The sequence below is a fragment of the Danio rerio genome, chromosome 8 (assembly GCF_049306965.1).
Source record: "Danio rerio strain Tuebingen ecotype United States chromosome 8, GRCz12tu, whole genome shotgun sequence".
In the NCBI taxonomy this organism is placed as follows: Eukaryota; Metazoa; Chordata; class Actinopteri; order Cypriniformes; family Danionidae; genus Danio; species Danio rerio.
Window position 1 is genome coordinate 17,866,859 of NC_133183.1, and position 21,296 is coordinate 17,888,154.

The window sequence follows — 21,296 nt, forward strand, 5'->3', positions numbered from 1 at the left end:
GGTAATGAAACTACAATTAAGCCTCCTGATGTATTTACCTTAACTTACACAGTGCTTTCTTAGGTAAGTGCAATGTAGCTGCATGTTAGTGCACATACTGTACTAAATGCAACCGGTTTTCCAAGCATAAAGAAAATTTAATATAGAGTAATATGTTTATGTGACTTTTTAAACCTAAACATTTAATATGATTTCAGTTAGTGTGAAACCAATGACTTCATTTCATGTTTGAAGAAGTACAGTAAGGTGTAAGAAAACTATATCTAATTAGCTAAAGAAAGTTTGAGGGAGCTTAGAGCAAATATTTTGAGAACACAGTACTTATTTCTAGGAAGAGAAATTACATAAAAACATTTCCTGTCATTTTTGTTTATTCCACCAACCGTCAAATTGTGGGACAAGGAGAGAATACATCTCTGTTGACTTCAAAAGAATTTAAGGTATTACAGTAGACAGGATTCTAGCAGACATTGGATTTGGAGACGTCTTTTTCTCCTCATTTTCGGACTTGACTGGTGTTTGTTTTCATCCTAAACCAGCAAAAGCAACTATAGCATATAGTTTATGTCAGATCCATCAGTTAATTCCTGCACACTTTCAATGACAGACAGAAACAAAAAGCCGTCTAGTTTCGGATCAAAATTTTATGAAACGGAATGTGTAATCTCTTGTATTTTTAGATTCTTGAGCTGTTGCATGTCAAATATCTTCTAGACAGAGAGAGGAACAGAGAGAGGAGGTGTCATTCCCAGTTTCCTTTCTCTGCTCCACTTTCGAAGGATTCTGCTTTGACCTCAGCATCACTCCACTGTGAGCACGAAGCTAACTGTGCATCCTAAACTCTCTGGAATAATGCATGCTTTTCGATCCTTTACTTCTGACGGTCTAATTAAAGAGAGCAGGTTTTAGGAAGGGAGAGGGAAAAGTGAAAAGCTGTCAGGAATGACTCACGCTGTGAAGGAAAGAGAGTAATGCAGCCGCAGCCTGAATGAAAGCTTGCTGCATTGAAAAGATTGTGTGCAAATATTTGTTTGCAGAACGGAACATATCAAAAGACACTGATTTGAATAGACAATCAGGCAGCACAACAGAAAACATCAATACTAGCGGGTGACAGCTGAGAGAGTGAGAGGAGAACGAACTGACAATATAGAAAGCAGAGCGCAAGACACACACACTCGCATGCACACAAATACACATTCATTGTATTATGCAAATTGCCCTCTTGGCAAGTCGTCTCCACACGCACCTCCCCAGAGCAGAAGGATCGTCTCATTAAAAACCAACCCAACAAAAGACCTCCCAGTAAGCCAGGCTCTTTTAAATGTTACTTTCAGGTAGTGGTCAAACCCATCGCCTTGGAAACCACGGAAATGTCGCGGACAAGCTGCATACCATGAGGCGGCGTGTGGCCGTCAGCTGGCGCAAACCACACAGCTTGAGGCTGTCGCACACACGCGCTCAATTTCCACACCAGCGGGCGACAGCATCTTCACACAATATTGCCATCCTCTCTTGAAGAAAAGAAAACAAATTACACGTCTGCCTGACAGCACCGGAATGTGTGGCCAGCCAATAGAATCTCCCGTTCTATCATGCCTCATATGCATAATGTGACACCAGCAATAGGATCCGTCACACAGGCCCCATATCTCTGTCATTTGCTTTTCCGAGTTATTTTTGCTCTCTAAATATAGAAATGAATTATTCTGATTCTGAAGGTGTTTAAATGAAGGTCGTTTGGGCAAGAAAGTCTAAACAAAAGTTACGATGTACTGTATATCTGATTTATAAAGAAGGTGTTGCTGCAGAGCCTGTGGGCAGAGCTTGATGCCTCTGGACATAATAGGTTGACCTATTACATCCTAACCCTAAGCAAAACTTAGTCAAGTTCTACCCATTTGTCCCTTTTGACTATTAGAATTTAAATTTAAATTTGGTCCCAAAGTGCTATTTTAGGAACACATTTTGGGAGGAGCATGCGCAGATTCAATTCAGTTCATCCTTATTTCTATAGCACTTTTACAATGTAGATTCTGTCAAAGCAGCTTACCATAAAAGTTCTAGTAAGTTGAAACTGTGTCAGTCCAGTTTTTAGAGCTGAAGTTCAGTTCAGTTCAGTGTGGTTTAATTTCACTGCTGAAAGTCCAAACATTGAAGAGCAAATACATCGATGTGCAGCTTCACAAGTCCAAAACCAAGAAAGCCAGTTGCAAGAAACAAACTTCACCAATTGACAAAAGTGAAGGAAAAAACCTTGAGATAGTTTGACAAGGCTAGGTAATTATTGACAATCATTCTTTAATCAGCGTAGGACTAAACACCTTTAAATAACCAAGCACCTCTTTTATTCCTCGGTTTCAGCATTCCTCCACCACACCAACTTCCCACCTTAAACCTGATCCCTATTTAATTCAGAGCAATGGAGCATTCAGAGAAAAGACTAGACACCGTGCTCGGACACCTATCTCTCTCCCTCACGAAACAAGTTAGGATGTCTTTCCAAACTCAGAGCCCTCTCCCTGGACAGCACACCTAATATGCATTTTCATATCTGGAAATGGATGTTTCCCAGTACTGGGTTGCAGCTGGAAGAGCATCTGCTGTGTAAAACATATGCTAAACTTGGTGGTTCATTCTGCTGTGGTGACCCCTGATGAATAAAGGTACTAAGCCAAAGGCAAAATGAATGAATTAATTGATCAATTAATTATTTTTTCTGTTAGAAACTGATTGGATCGTTGTTGTTTTCTATTATTGTGGTCTCTTGAGTGTTTGCAATAACAATGTTTGGTCACTTGACATATTTAGTCACTTAAGTGAGAACAAGATGACCGTTTTTAAACTGTACTTGTACAAAATTATAAACAAAAAACCAGAGCCCCATTACTGTTTCCACCTGGCATTAACGTATTTGAATGTATCTTGTACAACAAAATGTTTAGCTTTTGAAACAAACCTTTCCTCATTTTTTCTTCGCACTTACTAGTTTTCAAGAGCTGCAATAAATTAATGTGAAAGTGCCATTTTTCACAGCACATTTCTTAACAGTCACTTGTTGGCACTTATAATAAATACTGCAATATTCTATAGAAACAATAGGAAAGTGTGAATTGTTAGTTGTGATTTCTTGACTTTAGTGGGCCCTTTTCACATTTCTGGATTTGTCATATTTCTTTACATTGTAGGTAAACCTACCAAAAAAACATTGCTAAAGTACAAAATACAAAAAACCACCTTCAATAGTATTAGACTTTCCAAATCCAATGAGTCCAACATGTTTCCTGTTGTTTAATCCCAGGTATAAGAACACAAATCATTGTGTTTAAAATGTACACCAATGTTTCTAAAAAACTGAAATATGACTGTGAAAAGGGCTCATGTCAGTGCTGCAGGCTGGATAAAACCAGTAAGCCTATGGTGTGTTGTTTTTGGTGTGCTGGCCCCACAGGTGGCTCGCGGGGTGTGGGCTTTATTCGCTTTGATAAGAGGATAGAAGCGGAGGAAGCCATCAAGGGTCTGAATGGACAGAAGCCCTCAGGTGCCGCCGAGCCCATTACAGTGAAGTTTGCCAACAACCCCAGCCAGAAGACCAGCCAGGCACTACTGTCACAGCTGTACCAATCCCCCAACCGCCGCTACCCAGGACCCCTCCACCACCAAGCGCAGAGGTTCAGGTAAATTTACAGTCAGCCTACAGTAATATCTACACTTTTCTACATAACTGCTATTGAAAAATCACATAAAAATTGGTGGAATAGAAAACCAAAATAGATGGCTGGATTGTGAAAGTGTTACCTGTAGTCCGTCATGTCACCACCAAGGAATAACTGTTCCCAAAAACAAAAATGAGATTCAGAAAAGAAACCGAAGCGAAGGACTGATAAGAGACAGTGGGGTTCTGTTGTTCACAATGTCCCTCTGATTTCTTTTTCTCATATCCCATCCTCCCCTTCTTTCATTTCACATCTGCTCCTTTCATTTCAGTTCAGCCAGGCCAGCAATAACTCCACTCTGGTAGCTAACACCTTTACAGCCCAGGGCAGTGCTTCTCAACCTTTTTAAAGGCAATGTGAAGTAAATTTTCTCAGCCGTTCGCCCTCACTGCGCATATAGTTAGTCAGAGGCAACAACAACAACAACACCTTTTGATCCTGTCGTTGACTTGCTAGGTCTTTGCTTAAAATCTACTTCCCTCGGAGGCTAATTCACATTAGCCATGAGTCACGTCTTATGAACTTCGAGCTGGCAAAGCCTGCCAAAACAGATGAGGTCATCTTGCAGTGCAAGATTACTGCTTAATAACAGCAGATATCAACTGACAATCAAGCTGACCTTGCATGTAGTATATTGATAGTGTTAGTTTTAGTCATTTAGCTTATTGAAAGTTAAACGTTTGCATAAATATCTAAATATCTGCAATAGGGCTACTGATCTGACAAATATTATATATATATAATATATAAATGTCACATAACAGATTATAAACACTTCTCAAATCAAGTCATGCTTTTTGAGAAATGATGATGTTTGTCAGTTGCCAAATTAGTGAAATAAATGAGCAAACTACCAAATAATACCTGCCATGAGTATAACTGAATTCACCATAGAGAGGTGGTATAAGTACTCTTGTAGGAGAATTTTGCTTTCACAATCCAAAAAAAATAAAGTAATCCAACATCAGTGCCCTAAAGCTCAGGTCAAGTCAAACTTTATTTGTAGAATAAAAAACACAGAAGTGAGCCAAAGCATGCTGTACAGAAAAAGATATACAACAAAATAAGCATAAAAGTATATAAAATACATAAAATACATCTAAACTACCGAAAAATGCATTTAAATTAAAATAACTAGCATAAAGGTATATAAAATACATAAAATACAAGATAAAATATATCTAAACTACCGAAAAAGGCATTTAAATTAAAATAACTAGTTAGTAAGATTAGGTGTCAAATGCCAATGAAAAAAAGATTTAAGAGCTGATTTAAATGAGAACATAGAAGAAGCCCATGCAATGGGCAGCAACAAATTATTCAAAGTCTAGGACTTACCACAGTGAAAGCAGATCCCCTTTACGCTGACGCTTTGTTTTTGGCACAATCAAGAGAAGCTGATCAGCTGACCTGAGAGAACGAGTGGGCTTATAGGGGTGTTTCAGCTCAGAGATATAAGGTGGGGCAAGTCCATTTAGAGATTTAAAAACAAATAAAAAAACATCCTAAACTGTATTCTAAAATTCACTGGCAAACAATGAAGCAAAGCTAACACGGGGGAAATGTGGTCATACTTGTGTTTACCAGTAAACAGGCATTTCGCACCATTTGCAAACGGTCAATAGCTGACCTGCTACTCCCCACATACAGTGCAACCCAGTAATCTAACCGAGTGGTCATACAATCAAAGATTACTGTCTTAAACTGTTGTTTTGGTAATTATTGCTTTATACATTTGCTCTACATGAGCAAAGCAGCGGCTGTTGAGAGCGTTAAACATTCCACACTACCCGGGTATTAAAGGTGCACTTAATCTTTATAGAATTCCAGTGCGAATGCACTATTAACACTTTTTATTAAAAAAAATGGCATAGAATAGCGCATAAGTATGCGATTTGGGACTTACCTATAGCTTCTTTATATTTTATATTACTGTTTTATAGTGTTTTTGATCAAACCTTAGTGAGCATAAGAGACTTATTTTAGTATACTTGCCAGTACTGTAAATCAAAGACAATACCCAGCAAAGAATTTTGTATTTAATAAACGTCTAATAGACATCTAAATGTACAGTAGACAGTTGGCTAAAACATGGCTAAACTTGGCCTGTCAGTGAATATCTAATAGACACCTAAGAATAGCCCAAAACTAGTCATCAAATAAACAAATTAGACAGACTTTATATGTGTAGTCATTCATTGCTGTTTATTTGAAGACTAGTTTAGTTTTGGCCTATTCTTTGACATCTATTAGATTTTTACTGACAGCCCAAGTTTAGCCTTGTTTTAGCCAAGACGACTATGTTTAGACATCTATTAGACATCTTTTAAAAACAAAAAAGGCTTGCTGGGTATAATGATACATTCTACATGATACATAATGATTCTAAAACCTTTAAACAATACTAATTTGCTGAGACTTTTTGCTCCAGTGTGTTCACAAGCATATTACTAGAAACATGCAATAGGAAGTCTGAAGTGCAGCTCAAGAGTGTGATTCAAATTATGTCATTACTCTGTTTTATCACAAATAAAAAATACTTTGGATGAGTTACAGTCTCTCACTCTCGTCTAGATGAAGCATCAATGTGATGTTTACTTTAAAGCAAGAGATCCTTTGTTTAGACAAACAGGACTCGTCAAGCAATTAGCATCGCACAGCAATACTGATGACAGAAATCAGTAATTAATTCCTCATACATCACAAGCACTTTTTATTCAAGAGATCTGAAAAGGATGAGTTCCATTTGCATGTATTAGTGGGCCTTACAAAGACCTCATTGTGTTGTCTGTATGTGTTTGGAGAGGAAGTGTGAAAAGCTGTAGGCCGGGCCGAGTCGGGTTGAGACATGCCTGCATATATCTAACACGTCGCCTGCTCTTGCACCTCGGAGTCCTCTCTCCAATTAACTCATTTACCCACAAAGCAACCTGCCTCCCTAATTGGCTAATTGGCATCTTAATGACTAGACACACTGAATGTCCTCGTTTCATTTTGGCTGCGCTTTTTCTCCAAGTTCACAGAAGGGAGAGTCACCAACTGTTGACCCACCACGGAGAGGGAGGGCGAGCATGTGTACGCGTGTGTTTGTCTGCAGAACTTCAGCTTAAAATGTGAGAAAGCCGTAATTAGCCCTGTCGGCCATCTTGCAGCAGCTTTAATAGGAAATGAGACAGGGCCGAGCCGAGTGAGGGATGGAGGTCGCAGAGTAGCCAAACAGACGGGAGCCCAAAACGAGAATGACTGACGTGGAAGGAAAACGCAATACATCGGCCCGGTGGGTCACTGGGGCTAATAGAGAGAGCGCAGACGAAAGAGACAGGAGGAGGAAGAAAGGGCACTCCCAGTTAATGCTGCATTACATCCTGCATCCCAACTTCATTGAAATGTCATTTTATATTAATGTTTTCAAATAGGCTGAAAGATGGCCCCAGACCAATTTTATCCATAACACTAGCATATTATTTCGACACTGAGGTTCATTCTCGATATATCATTCTTAATACCTGTTTGTATTATTCATTTTTGTTCCTTTTTTGAGTTTTGTTTTTAATTTGCTCATATCCCTCTTGACCATTCTTTAATCGTGAAATATAGATTGAAAATATGACAACATAGATTGAAAATGTATAGATTATTCCTTATATGTTCTTATTGTAATATAAAGTTTTATAATACGTTTTACAGCAAATTTTATACTAAAAGTATAACAGATAATTACACAAATGAAATTAAACTGTCAATAATCGAAATGAATTCATCAATATAACATAGAAGAATGTATATGTGTGTGCCAATTGGAAGAACAAAAATCTTACCTAAAGAAGGTAATTGTAGAATATATGCTCCTGATGTTTAGACATGCCTTCCATGAGACTCAGGAGCTAAACCTTTTACCCTTATATCAACATATTTAAAAAGACATGCACATAAAAATAATTAGCAGTAAACAAAAAAAAATCATAATTTATTTAGTTTTAATTCAACTTCCTACCCCACAATGTTTACAAAGAAGTTCTTATATATAAATAATTTATCCACTAAAGTTTATACTAAACAAAAAAAATAAAAAAATGACACACATGAAATCAAACTGCCGAAATTACTTTAGCAATATAACATATAAAATGTATGTGTGTGCCAATTTAAAGAACAAACAAGTCTTACCAAAAGAGGGTAATTTGAATGTAGAATGTATGCTCTAGATGTTTAGACATGTCTTCCACAAGATTCAGGGGCTAAACCTTTATCTTATATCATATTAAGGAAGACACGCACATTAATAACAATTAGCAGTACACAAAAAATCATTATTCTTTAAGTTATAATTCAACTTCCCACCCACAATGTTTACAAAAGCAACCAAAGAAGTTCTTAAAGGGATAGTTCACCCAAAACTGCAAATTATCATCATTTTTTTCACTCTTCAAACCAGTTGAACACAAAATAAGACATTTTGAAATATATTAGACACTGGTAGCCAATGATTTCTATAGACCAGAGATCACCAAACTTGTTCCTGGAAGGCCGGTGTCCTGCAGATTTTACCTCCAACCCTAATCAATCACTCCTTTTATTTATTTTTATTTTTTTATTATAGTTTTGAAACATTACATAAAGTAATAATACAATAATTCAGATATATGTTATATCCATAAACATTACTGTAATTACAACAACAACAACCAAAAATGATAATGAAGCAAATACATAACACCTAATCAAACACACCTGAACAAGCTAATCAAGGTCTTACTAGGTATACCAGGCAGGTGTGTTGAGGCAAGTTGGAGCTAAACCCAGCAGGGACATCGGCCCTCCTGGACCGAGATTGGTGACCCCTGCTATAGATCATAGGTCTCAAGCTCTCCACAGTTTCTTCAACCCTAATCAAACACAGCTGATCTAGTAGTGTCTAGTAGTCTTGAACACCTTGCTTAGTTGGATTAGCTGTGTTTACTTAGAGTTGGAGCAAAACTGCAGAGCTGTAGCCCTCCAGGAATTGAGTTTGAGACCTATGATCTATAGATGGATGATAATGGCTACTGGTTTCCAACATTATTTTTTGTAAAAAAAAATGTTTTGAAACCTGTAAGAGTAAATTTTCAGTTGTGGGTGAACCCTCTCTTTAGGTGATCTACGCAATTAGAGCAAGTAAACCCATACACGTGTTTATACATATGATGCAGTGGTAAATATTTTAGGACTGCAGCATTGTTACACTAAACAACACTCCCAACTGGGTTGGCATACAAGTGGCCTCTTTACCATTAGTGTTGCTGCAAGTCTGCTGCTCTTTGGATGTATGATTGACTCTGTGAGATGCCTGATGGGGCAGCACAGCGTAATGGCCCATCACTAGATGGGCGTCTTCCTTCAGTAGGGCAGGGATGTAGCATTAGTTCCACTGAGTGAGTCAACCATCTGCCTGGCATTAACCCCAGAACCCTCCTTCTCTTTACAGGCTGGACAATTTGCTTAATATGGCCTATGGCGTTAAGAGGTAATTAAAACTTCACCGAATGCCAGATGTCCATGTTGACAGTATGATTTTTATCCTATTTTTTCCCTTCTTTTTGAAAATCAAATGCATTCAGTTCAGTTCAGTTGAAGGCTTTTCCCTTCCCTTTGCTTTTTAGTTCCTATTTTTTATTTGATTTTTTATTTATTTCAACCTTCCAATTAGTAGCCCTAAAAAGTAAGTGTAAGTATTTTGTTATTATTTTTTAGTGTTTGGTTATGATGGTTATGAATTTTTTGAGTTCCGTTTTGGTATTTTGTGTTTAATTGTGTGTAGCTCCTGTTTTGAGGTGTGGCTTCCATAGGATTCAGGAGCTGAAGCCGTACCTCCGTCCAGCTCAGGGTTACACACAACAACTAAGCAAAATTATGCATATGCCTAAAGCATTGGGTCTAACGGCTAAAATGTATGGATAGATAGAAGCTCCTATCAATTGTATGGGTTTGAGTGAGCTGGTCTAGAGCGAGACGGAGGGGGTGACAGCTCACCTGGATCCCTGCAGGAAATGTAGTGTTTCACTGCAGGTTTAGGAGCCTCTGATCAGTTGGGTTTGCACATGTTCTTTTTTGCTTTGTGCTGCTGTGGATGTAGTGAAAAGGCTTCTTTTGAACATCTTTTAGTGCTTATGACATTTTGTTGCATATTTTAGTATGTAATGAAACACTTTGATGTCCCTCGAACACCAAAGACTCAAGGCTAAGATAGAGGGAGTAGCATGAATGGTTTTGCATTGTACACTTCTTTTTTTTTATACAGATAGCTCTCCATAAAGACTAAAGGCTCTGCGTTCTCTAGTTTTCTTCTCTTTCTAGAAAAGTCCTTTGCATTTCAGTGCTGGCTGATCAGAATGAACCATTCTAACAGTTGTTGTTAGAAAGACAACCAGCCTTTTTGAGCAAAATCTGACAGGAAGTGTAGCAATAAAACAGGATATGCAAAAGAGGCATCTGTATCTTTCAAAACAAATGATGAGATGAAAGATCCCTTTTTATTTACACTCGGCGCGATCAATTGTCAAAGCCTCCGGAGAGGAAAATTTAGGGGAGATGAAACCGACAGGGGGTTGGGAAGTCATCATGCTCACAGAACATGCCGTAGAAGGTAACTAATGAACAAAGCCCAGTCTGAAAATGTGAGCATTGCTAGGTGAAGGTGGGCAGCTCAAAAGGGTGGGATGGCTCTAGGTCAGTCGCTTGTTGCTATGCAACTCCTCATCCAACTGTTTGCCTTAGTTTAAGCAACAGACAGTGCTCGGCCCTGCCCTAGTAGTCAGCAGACACCTCTGTGTCAGCAATACGCTGGTCCGACCCTCGCCCGCTTGCCCGCAGATGACTGGCATCCAAATTACCATGAAACCATATTCAATGAATAATGGCGCTGGATTCATTATTTACACAGAAATACAAGCATAATTGAAGTCATGAGATGGTTGCTTGTCACACGCCGCAAAGTGAGCCGACTTACCATTATACCCTTCATTTACATAATGAGACGCAAGCGACAGGACACAAAAGCAAAAGAGAGAGAGACAGATGTATTGACTCTGCCAGGACGAACGAGCTAAAACGCAGATGAAACGTCTGAGTAATTCTTGGCAGAACAAGAAGCAGGGAATTGGCCGGCCCTGTAGTCCGTGCAGTGCTATCGATCACAGTCACACACTGCGGAGCGGCAGAGGGTGTGGGTGGAATACACTCTGTTCCCCGTGCTTGCTGGCTGGAAAGAGCCGCTTCCATTTTCTGCTCACTGGCAGCTTCCTATCCCCCTCCCCAAACCTTTCGGATTCGAAGACGACAGCAACGGCGGCGCCAGCAAAGCGGAAATCTCAATTAAAGCACACCCAATAATGCCTATAGTCATTCCTTGAGAGGTGGCACACGAAATGAACCTTTTATCCAATTTACCTTTTATTTAAAGTGGAAATTTCCTTTAAGCGGAAAGGCAATTAAGTGAAATCAACTGAGCATTCAAATCTCTGTATCATGAAGGAGGGGGAAAAAAGGGAAGAATGGAAAGATTACAAGGAGAATGAGAGCAGATTTACTCGCTTGCATGCAAAATCTCTGATGAATTTCGAAGGTATTAATGTGCAGAGTTCCTGCAATTTAGTCTCCCAATAGATCCGCGTAGGAAGAGGAGCCTGTGCTTGCGTGCGATGCTTTTGCGTGACCCCATGCCGCCAGCTCTAGAGTGCAGCCTTTTCAGTCGCCTTTCTAAAAGCCCTCCAGTTGCATCCCGCTTAAAAAAACTTAGCAGATATTTAGACTCCGCAGTTATACATTGGAAAGATTGTGTTGCTGAAATTGCTTGTGTGCCCATTCAAGACACAGTTAGTAAGCTTGGCTTGCAGCAGCTCAACTTATTCATCTTCCTCACTCTCTTTCTTGTCCTGCAGGTTCTCTCCCATCACCATCGATAGCATGACCAGTCTAGTAGGGATGAATATCCCCGGTCACACAGGAACAGGCTGGTGCATCTTCGTCTACAACCTCTCCCCAGACTCGGACGAGAGTGTCCTGTGGCAGCTCTTCGGACCGTTTGGTGCCGTCAACAATGTCAAGGTGATCCGCGACTTCAACACCAACAAGTGCAAGGGGTTCGGTTTCGTCACCATGACAAACTACGACGAAGCAGCCATGGCTATCGCCAGTCTGAATGGGTACCGGTTGGGTGACCGTGTCTTGCAAGTGTCTTTCAAGACCAACAAGACCCACAAGTCCTGAACTCCCTTCCCACCACTTGTGTAGCTCCTTACAGCTCCTCTAATACTAAAAAACCCACCTCAGCCCACTCAGCTACTCTAAACAGGAACACACCCAACCAACAATCCCACAAAAAAAAAAAGAACTGGATATGGCTTATAATATAACTTTGGACCTATAAGCCAATGTTGCCTAAGTATTACAAAAACGACAAATTGAGAATATTCATTATTTGGAGACCCTGGAAGTGGTACAGGGATTCTGTTGTATATCTTTTCAAGTTATTGTGGTTGTCTTTACTTTTTTCTTTTTTTTTTCTCTGTAAACAGTAGCAAAACCAGACCGCCCTTATTTTGAAGAAGAAAACGTCCTTCTTTAGATCGAACTTTCTTGGTGTCGATTCAGGATTTTTTCTTTCTTTTTTAAATCCGGATCCACTGTCGTTAGAATAACGCCTCCCAGTTACGAAAACGGGAGGGGGCTCTTTTTAAAAAAAAGAAGAAGAAAAAAAATCAGTGATCATTCATTCATTTGTTTTGGTGTAAATTGTTAGAGATCCCCAAAATGAATTGACAGGGATGAGGCCATCCCTTTTCTCTAATGCAGAAGATGTTTCTAGCATAGTTTTGGTTTTGTACTGCAAACAAAACACACGTCTGTCCTCACGGGGGATTCAGGGGGAAGGGGCGAGGGAAGGGACGGGTTAGAGCTCCTGATGACACGTTGCGTCAAAAAAAAAAAAACCTACACACACACTGTTGCCAAAGAGAAAATCTCTTTGCTTGAAAATGCGTTTAGAAAAAATGAAAAAATAAAGAGAAAGAAGATCTATTTTTATAAATAATGATTAAAATAATTATTGAAGAATTTTTACAAGAATCTGGATTTGAAAAAAGAGAAAAATATTTTGACTGGCTAATTAGGGACGGGGGGAGGGGTCAGGGCCACCTTGTCTTGTTCGTTCTGCCGTGGTACTTTTTAGGATCCAAGGTTGTTTGTTTTTCGGGGAGAACCGTGTATTGGCGATGGAAGAATTTTGTAGATGGAAGAATTTATCTAAGGGATGCAAATTCAGGCAGGTAATTTTTCATAGCAGTAATTATTCAACAGCGATACCCAATAGGAGAGGGAGAGGGGTCTTCCCAGGCCGACCACATCTTCACAGTCAAGAGCCCAAAGCAAGGCCACTCATTGTCTACTCATTTACTTTAGACCATCCGTATATTTGGGATATAAGTAATAAAGACACACAAACGCACGCGCACACACACACACACAAACAAACACCCACACACACTTACTTCTTTCTCCATTCAGAACATGGTTTGGTTTAATTCGCTATGATTTCGTGATATCGCATTCGAGATGTACTTCCTTTAGCGATCAACAGTAGGTGCTATATTACATGGTTCACATATCTTAAATATCCAACTTTGTTGTTCTTCGTGTTGTTTAGAGAGAAAAAAAAGAAAATTTCGATGTTGGCATTATATTAAGCTGCTGTTTTTCTTCTTTGGTTGATGTTTATTCTTTCGAAATCGTCATCGCTCGTAGGCCACCGTCTGCTCTGGAGAAACCCCAGATAAACTAATTCGGGCCTTGAAGACGACGAATTCCTTTTGGCTTGCTTACTTCTAGGTTATTTGCTGAGTGTACAGCGTTTGTCGAAATTCAGCGATAATTAGCTAGTTCTGTTAGTCTAGTATTCGTTTCCTCAAAGGATCTATTATGACTGTGTCTTTCTTTGTTGTGTACAAATAGATGATATATAGTCAACATTTTCTGTTCCAATATCTATATCTACCTGAGTTGTCACTGTTTTTCGTTCAGGGTTGTCTTTTTTCATATGAAAACTTTATGAAGTGATGGTTCAGTTACTTAGAAAAACTTGTGAGGAATCCTGTTTAATATGTTGTCATGTCGCTTGTGAAGATAAACAAAAAAACGCGCAAAAAAAAGAACTGAAAAATTGGATCGGTTTATTTCATTTACCGCCGCAGCAAAAGAAATCGAACAAAAAGCTTCTTGAGAAAAAAAAAGATGTATTTATTTATTGATTGATTGACTGATTGTCTCATTGATTAAATTATTTATTTATCTCGATAATTTATTTATTTACTTGTTTCTTTCTTATGTTGTCTGTGTTTTTGCGTGATTCTGGTACAGGGAGGGGGGGTCTTTCTGAGCTAAAGGGAACAAACGACTAGGGGAGACGCTCTTCCATTAGTCCTGTGCACTGAGAAATTTTAGTACGTTTGTGCTTTGTACCAATATATCAAAATTACAATATAAAAAATTTAAAAGTCAAAAACGAAAAAAATGTCAAGAGGGTTGGTGAGGCTCTTCCCTTATTAATAGAAACAGTTACTCGCTATGCATAACCTAGCCGATAGTTCAATTTGCTATTGCTTTTTTCTTGTCTTGTTAAACATAAATCTTTAAATCTTTTTCAATAAAGTTTAGTCTTAATAGAATGTTATAACAGTTGTTCTGGTTCAATATAACCTGTGATAAGTTTGTGTAGTTTTAAAAGCCACTTCCCGCCCTCCCTCCACACACTACCGTTGCTTTGTGATTAAACTTTATGCAAAAATGTGGGTCTGAAATGTAGTTTCTTCTCATGGATCACGTCAGGCTTTGCTGCCCTAATTTAACTTATTGATATGTGTCCGTTTGTTTTAGTACGATTCATCGTCTCATCTGAACTGTGACCATCTTCATTTAAACACTCCAGAGGAAAAAAAAAAAGACAAAAAAATGCATTGACTCTGATTGTACTGGTTGAAACAAACAAACTAAAAAAAATAGCTATAAAAGATAATATTTGATAGATGACACCTGTTATATATTTTCTAAGATATAGTCTATTTTGAGAGGTAAACTTCCTGAATGGAGAGAGCTCAGCTCTTGTTAAGACCGGTGTGAATGCTGGAGAGCGCAAAATACGAAAGTCACCTTCATGAGCAGTCTTACATTGCCATCCATCCTCCTCTGCTCCGTCTCTGAGGGGACGGCGGCGGCACGGCCCTTCTCAAACCCCGCTGCAGCTGGGAGTTTGAATTATGCAACGACCCCAGTAGAATGTTGTTCTGATGTACAAACAAATCACGTCCTCCTCTTTTGGTTAACGGCATCACCCTCCGCGTGTCTGAGCGTGGACGACTGCACGGGAGAGCGTTTAGGACGCGTGTTGGAAACGCGGGGCCGTGCCTCTATAGTGCGAGCCCATATCGCAGTGTCTCTCCCCCTGTAGCGCCTTATAGTGGCAGCCTGCCAATAGGAACCCATCAGCCAGTAGTGTAGGAGGGAAGGCAAAGTGAGGAACAAGGCTCTTGTCATAATTCATTTTCTCCTGAAATGTGTTTGTTTACTATCTGAGAAATCTATAAATCTTTAAAGACAAAAAAAGACGAAAAAAAAGAAAAAAAAAAGTTCACCGGACCAAGCTGGTCTCTCCTACTTATGTTATTACTTATCTATCGATTATTGATTATTGTTACTATGATTAATATTATTCTCATTATCCTTATTCTTATTACGAATCAAATTACTGCGATGAATGACTTCATGTTATCCTTGCTAGTTTAGGTCATTTCTGAAACTGGAAACAAAATATGGATAAAAAAAAGAAATACTTGCTGTAAATGTTTTTTTCTTTTTCATAAAACTGTTGTGTTTGAATTATTTGTACTTTTGAATGTTGGGACAATAAAATAAGGTGTTGAAAAGCTGTGTGCTGCCATGTCTTGTTATCCGCATAACACCTGAAGGTTTCACTGGTACCGACTGACTGCCTTAATCTTTCAGATATTCGCAGGAAGTTTCATTTTCTCCAGGCCCCCGGAGGCTCCAAATGTCACTCGAGCTGCACCTTTTTGATAAGAGTTTGATCAGTTATGCCAATGAGCGTGAATGCCAGTGTTATTACTCACACAAAAGTTGAAATTCAGAATGAGGCACAGAAACTTCCAGTAGGTTATTACATTAAGCATATCCGCTCGCAGACTGTAATACAAAGCAGACAGATGTTATTTAGTGCAACATGAGAGCACAGCGCCCCCTGTACCCATCCAGGAGAATTAACTGCCTTTCAAATACTATAAGCTTTTTTTTATCATTGCTTAAATTGAAAATATGATATATGAAATCATATAATTATATGATAGAACTAAATACAACAATATGAAGATGCATTATATGAAATATGAGTAATAAAAATGTATACTCACATGAGAGGAGGGCTGTCATATCAGTTTTCTCCTGGTATTAATAAAAATCACAACAAGAAAGAATGTTATTAAGTGCTTTCAGAGAGTCTCCATGATAAATATATCTAAACCAAAGATCTCAAACTCAATTCCTGGAGGGCCGCAGCTCTGCATAGTTTAGTTCCAACCAGCTCCAACTCACACCAGCTTAATAGTTTTTTGTAGTCTTGAACACCTTGATTAGTTGGATCAGCTGTGTTGGATTAGGGTTGGAGCAGAACTTTGCAGAGCTGCGGCCCTCCAGGAATCCAGTTTGAGACTTATGATCTAAGCAAAACAAAATTACTTAGCACAAGTAATATATTGCAGATATTACTTGTACAAAACAAATGCAACAGTGCAAAGTGGGAAATTACGTTTCAAAACAATTGGACACTACTAGAGTCAGTTCACCAAGAGAGCTCAGACACCAAGCACAAGATATGCAAGTTACAAACATTTCAATAATCAGAATAGTCTCCTATCTGTGTTGAAGATTTGTTAACAAATAAAAAAAATAAAGGGTTACAAATAAATTAATTAATAAAATAAAAGATAGAAGATATAGCTTAAATTTGATTGAAATAAATAAAAATGTCATTTAAATAAATACAAAAATTAATAACTACTAAATGTGTAAAAGAGTAATCTACATGATCTGAAATTAAATTTTTTTCAAATATTTTTTTTAAATAGTATTATTTTTATATTAGTATGAATAGAAATGAATGTATACATACATACATACATACATACATACATACATACATACATACATACATACATACATACATACATACAAACAAACATACATACATACATACATACATACATACATACATACATACATGCATGCATGCATACATACATACAAACATAAATATAAAGTCAGAATTATTAGCCCCCTTTTTTTAATATTTCCCAAATGATGTTTAACAAAGCAAGGAAATTTTCACAGTATGTCTGATAATATTTTTTTTCTCATGGACAAAGTCTTATTTGTTTTATCTCAGCTAGAATAAAATCAGTTTTTAATTTTTTAAAAAACATTTTAAGGTTCACAATAATTAGCCCCTTTGAGCTATATTATTTTCATAGTCTACAGAACAAATCATCATTATACAATAACATTAAATGTCACTTTAAGCTGAATACTAGTCTCTGGAAAAGTATCTGGTAAAATGTTATGTACTGTCATCATGGCAAAAATAAAATAAGTTGAGTGAGTTTAAAAACGATTTTGTTTAGAATTTGAATTGAAGAAGAAAAAAATCTTCTCTCCGTTAAACATAAATTTGGGGAAAAAAATAAACAGGGGGCTAATAATTCTAACTTTAACTGTGTATACATACATACATACATACATACATACATACATACATACATACATACATACATACATACATACATACATACATACATACAAACATACATACATACATAAATACATACATACATACTTACATACATACATGCATAAATACAGTATTAAGATTGTGGTCCCTTGCACATGGATGATAATTTATTTGTGAGTATATACTGTACCATTTAAAAGATTTAAAAACCCTGCATTACACTATTAGTTCAGCTTTAGGAAAATATGGGTTATGGTTAATGTTAGTTCAATAAAAAGGTTATTTATAGTCAGAGGAATAACTGACTGAAAAAGAACATTAAAATAAAGTGATTTGCAGCAGTTTGCGCACTGAAGTGAAGTACAAGAGGAGACATAAAGAAAACATAACTTGAACTTAAAAGTAAGCAATTATATTTGATTTAATTATCACACTTGAAACAAAAAATAGTCATACTCAGCTTTGGGGGAAGCGCATTGCAAGTAACGCGAGTTATGTAATAATATTACTTTTCTAAGTAACGAGTAAAGTAACGCATTACGTTTAAAAAATAAGTAATAATATTTGAGTTACTTTTTTGAAAATAGTTTAGTGAATTAGCTTTTAAAAGATAAATTGCTGAATTAAAATTAGTCACAATGAATAACAACGAAAGAATGTGATTATTATTTTGAACGCATCAAAGAAAAGGAAAAGGGGATTGTCTCAATGGACAGTGATTTTACTTAAGGCAAATAGTACAAAAGTAGCAAACACACTGCTTTAAACATTCAGTAATCTGTATGTATGGCATGTATAGCTCTGGGGTCAGGAGGTTCTCAGATATCATTATGCTAAAATATTATTTTTGATGTGTTTTTTAAAGGTAAATGAAGGTTATGCAGTGTATTGTTAATTGCAGAGCTCATCTTTTAAAAAAGAAAGAAAAAAAAAAGTTCTGAAAGAGATCCAGCCTCAGCCAGGTAATAAAAAGTAACACAAAATAACTCAAAAGTAGCATTACTTTATAAAAAGTTACTATAAAAAAATAATATAAAAAGTAACTAAGTAACGCAAATAGTTAGTTTTTTGGGGGAGTAACTCAATATTGTAATGCATTACTTTCAAAAGTAACTTTCCCCAACACTGGTCATATTCACCTTACAAACAACCCTTGCTATTAGAGAGTGACTGTATACAGCATGGTCAAAGTTACACTCCTTGATCACTTTATTAAATTTACTAAAAAGTCATCATCAAAACAAACATGTAATCAGCCAATCACATGACAGCAACTGAATGGCGTCATGCATGTAGATGTAGTGAAAAACTTCTAAAATGATGAAGAAAATTTTTTGAATGCAATGTGGTTTTTGACACCAGTCGAAAACACTGTACTAGACACTGGTCTGAGTACTTCGAAGACTGGGATTTTCTAACACTCAACACATCAAACCTTGAAGCAGACGAGCTACAGCAGCAGAAGAAGAGCACACCAGTGACACTGCAGTCACATAACAACAACAAACTGGAGTTCAGTTCTCAGACTTACCAACATAAGTCAACAGAACTTCTAGTGAGTCTCTATATCTTGAGCAATTAAAATATCGTTTTAATTACACACATTCAAGTGGTTATTTGTATTAATTTCTTTCCTCTATTGAACACAAAACAAGATATTTAGAAATTTGTTTGAAACCAATAGCTATTGACATTCATAGTAGGAACAAAACCCAATACTGGAAGTCAATGGCCTCTGATTTCCAGAATTCTTCAATATACAGTATCTTGTTTTGTGTTCAACAGAGGAAAGAAACTCAAAGGTTTACAAAGGCAAAGGTAAAAAACAAAGGTTTGTAACAAGTGGAGGGTAAGTGATAATAAAACTAAAAGTTTTGAGTGAACTACTTTAAATGTCAAAGCCTACCTGAGTATATCAGCAACCATGTCCATACTTTTATGACTAAAAGTACCCAATCTTAAAATGTCACGAAGCTCAAAGTTTCTTGAACATGACAACGAATTCACTATACTCAAATGTCCTCCACCGTCAACAGACCTCAATCTAACAGAGCCCTTTATGCAAGACACCATACCTCTGCAGCCGACAAATCAGTGGCAATTATGTGTAATCAATCCAACCCAGGCTCATTGGAAATAAGCAACATTTTTGCCAAACATACTGTACAATATTTTGTTCCAGGTACATTTCATTGCACATTCTAGATGATAAATACTTTTTGTGTTTCTAAAAATAAATTAGTTCAGTTACTCTTTCTTGAACATTTCCAAGAGATAGCGGGGCTTGTCGTACATATCACCTTGACCTAAACCCTTTCCTAAAATCGCCCATTATTTCTTTTCAAGAGCAAACATAAGAGAAAAGTGCAGTGTCCACCTAGTTTTACCTTGATTTTACATTTACGTTATTTCTATTGTGGACCTTTACTTCACCTGACTCGAACACTTCAAGTACAACATCCTAAAAAATGACCAACCAAGCTAACTATCCATGTAGAAAAAGTTGTCCACATGCAGAGGAGGCAAACACATTTAATTACAAATTGAAGTTGCTTTGTGGTATTTATTTGGCTTTGTGCAAAGAGCTACACAAAAGAATCCTTTATTCATCTATAATATCCTTGAAGTGAAAAGAAACAAAAGTTGTCAACACAGGCTCACTGTGGATACGTACCCGTCTACATTTCTGGAGACCACAAATTATCTACCCATAGGTACGTCTGGCTCCTTTTCGTCTGTAAAATGAACACTATGGGGTGGTATAATGTCGCCTACGGCTTCTGTTCATTTTCACACTACTGCTGACCACTTACCTCTGTGTGGACGGCTTTTCCGGTGTTATCAGTTTGCCGAATACCTCGCCACATGCGCCCATGGACTTGAAATGCATAGTGGAGATGACCGCGATGGCTAGGTTCAAGTCCGGCGAAGAACATTTCCAGAAATCAGGTAAAACAATAGCGAAAACATTTACAAATAAATAAACAACAGGCTCAAAACGTGGTGAGATCACATGGCCATGATGCATTTTCTTTTCTAGCCTGCCTTTGAAAACACTATCGGTTGGGTTTAGGGAAGGGGGCGGGTTGGTCAGTTGTTTAGATTTTTTATTTGGTGTTGTGCAAAGAACTACACAATAGAAATCCTGTATTCCTCGATAAAATCATTAGTTTGAAAAGGAACAAAAGTTGTCAACACAAGCTCATTGTGGATACATACCCTTTTCTACACTTCTGGAGACCACAAATTTATGTAGCGAGAGGTACGTCTGGCTCCATTTCATCTAAAACTAATGCTATGGGACAGTATGATGCCTCCGACAGCTTCTATTCCACCCCTGACCGCTTACCTCTGTGTGGACGGCTTTTCCAGTGTTACCAGTTTGCCATGTATGCCGATGGACTTGGGATGCAGATCGAAGTTAACCGCGATGACATGGTTCGGGTCTGGTGAAGAACAGTTCCAGAAACCAGCTAAAACATAAGCAAAATATAAATGAATAAATCAACAACAGGCTCCAAACGTGGTGAAATCACGTGGCAATAACGTCTTTTCTTTTTCAGGCTTGCTTTTGAAATCGGTGGGGTTTAGGGAAGGGGGTGGGTGGGTCAGTCAGTCCACAGCAAGCTGGCCTGATCGGCTGAAGTGTATATTTTTTCTTCTGGTAGATTTACACGAGAAGGGAAATTTGAGATCATTAAAAAGTGAACACATGGGCCTCTAGTGGATTTGCAAAAACAAAAAACTGTGAGCAG

At 37.7% G+C, this 21,296-nt stretch overlaps 1 protein-coding gene across 25 annotated transcripts in view; it reads left to right on the forward strand.

Annotated features, from left to right (window-relative positions):
- elavl4 (ELAV like neuron-specific RNA binding protein 4) overlaps positions 1-15,669 on the forward strand; it is a 110,522-nt gene extending 94,853 nt beyond the window's left edge. For 7 of the 25 annotated variants that reach the window (XM_068222857.2, XM_073909104.1, XM_073909111.1 and 4 more), the window contains 3 exons: positions 3,452-3,677; positions 9,181-9,219; positions 11,633-15,669. In XM_068222857.2, coding sequence (XP_068078958.1) covers positions 3,452-3,677; positions 9,181-9,219; positions 11,633-11,960 — 593 coding nt within the window. In that variant the 3' untranslated portion in view covers positions 11,961-15,669. 25 annotated transcript variants of the gene reach the window in all.
- Positions 15,670-21,296: the final 5,627 nt, after the last annotated feature.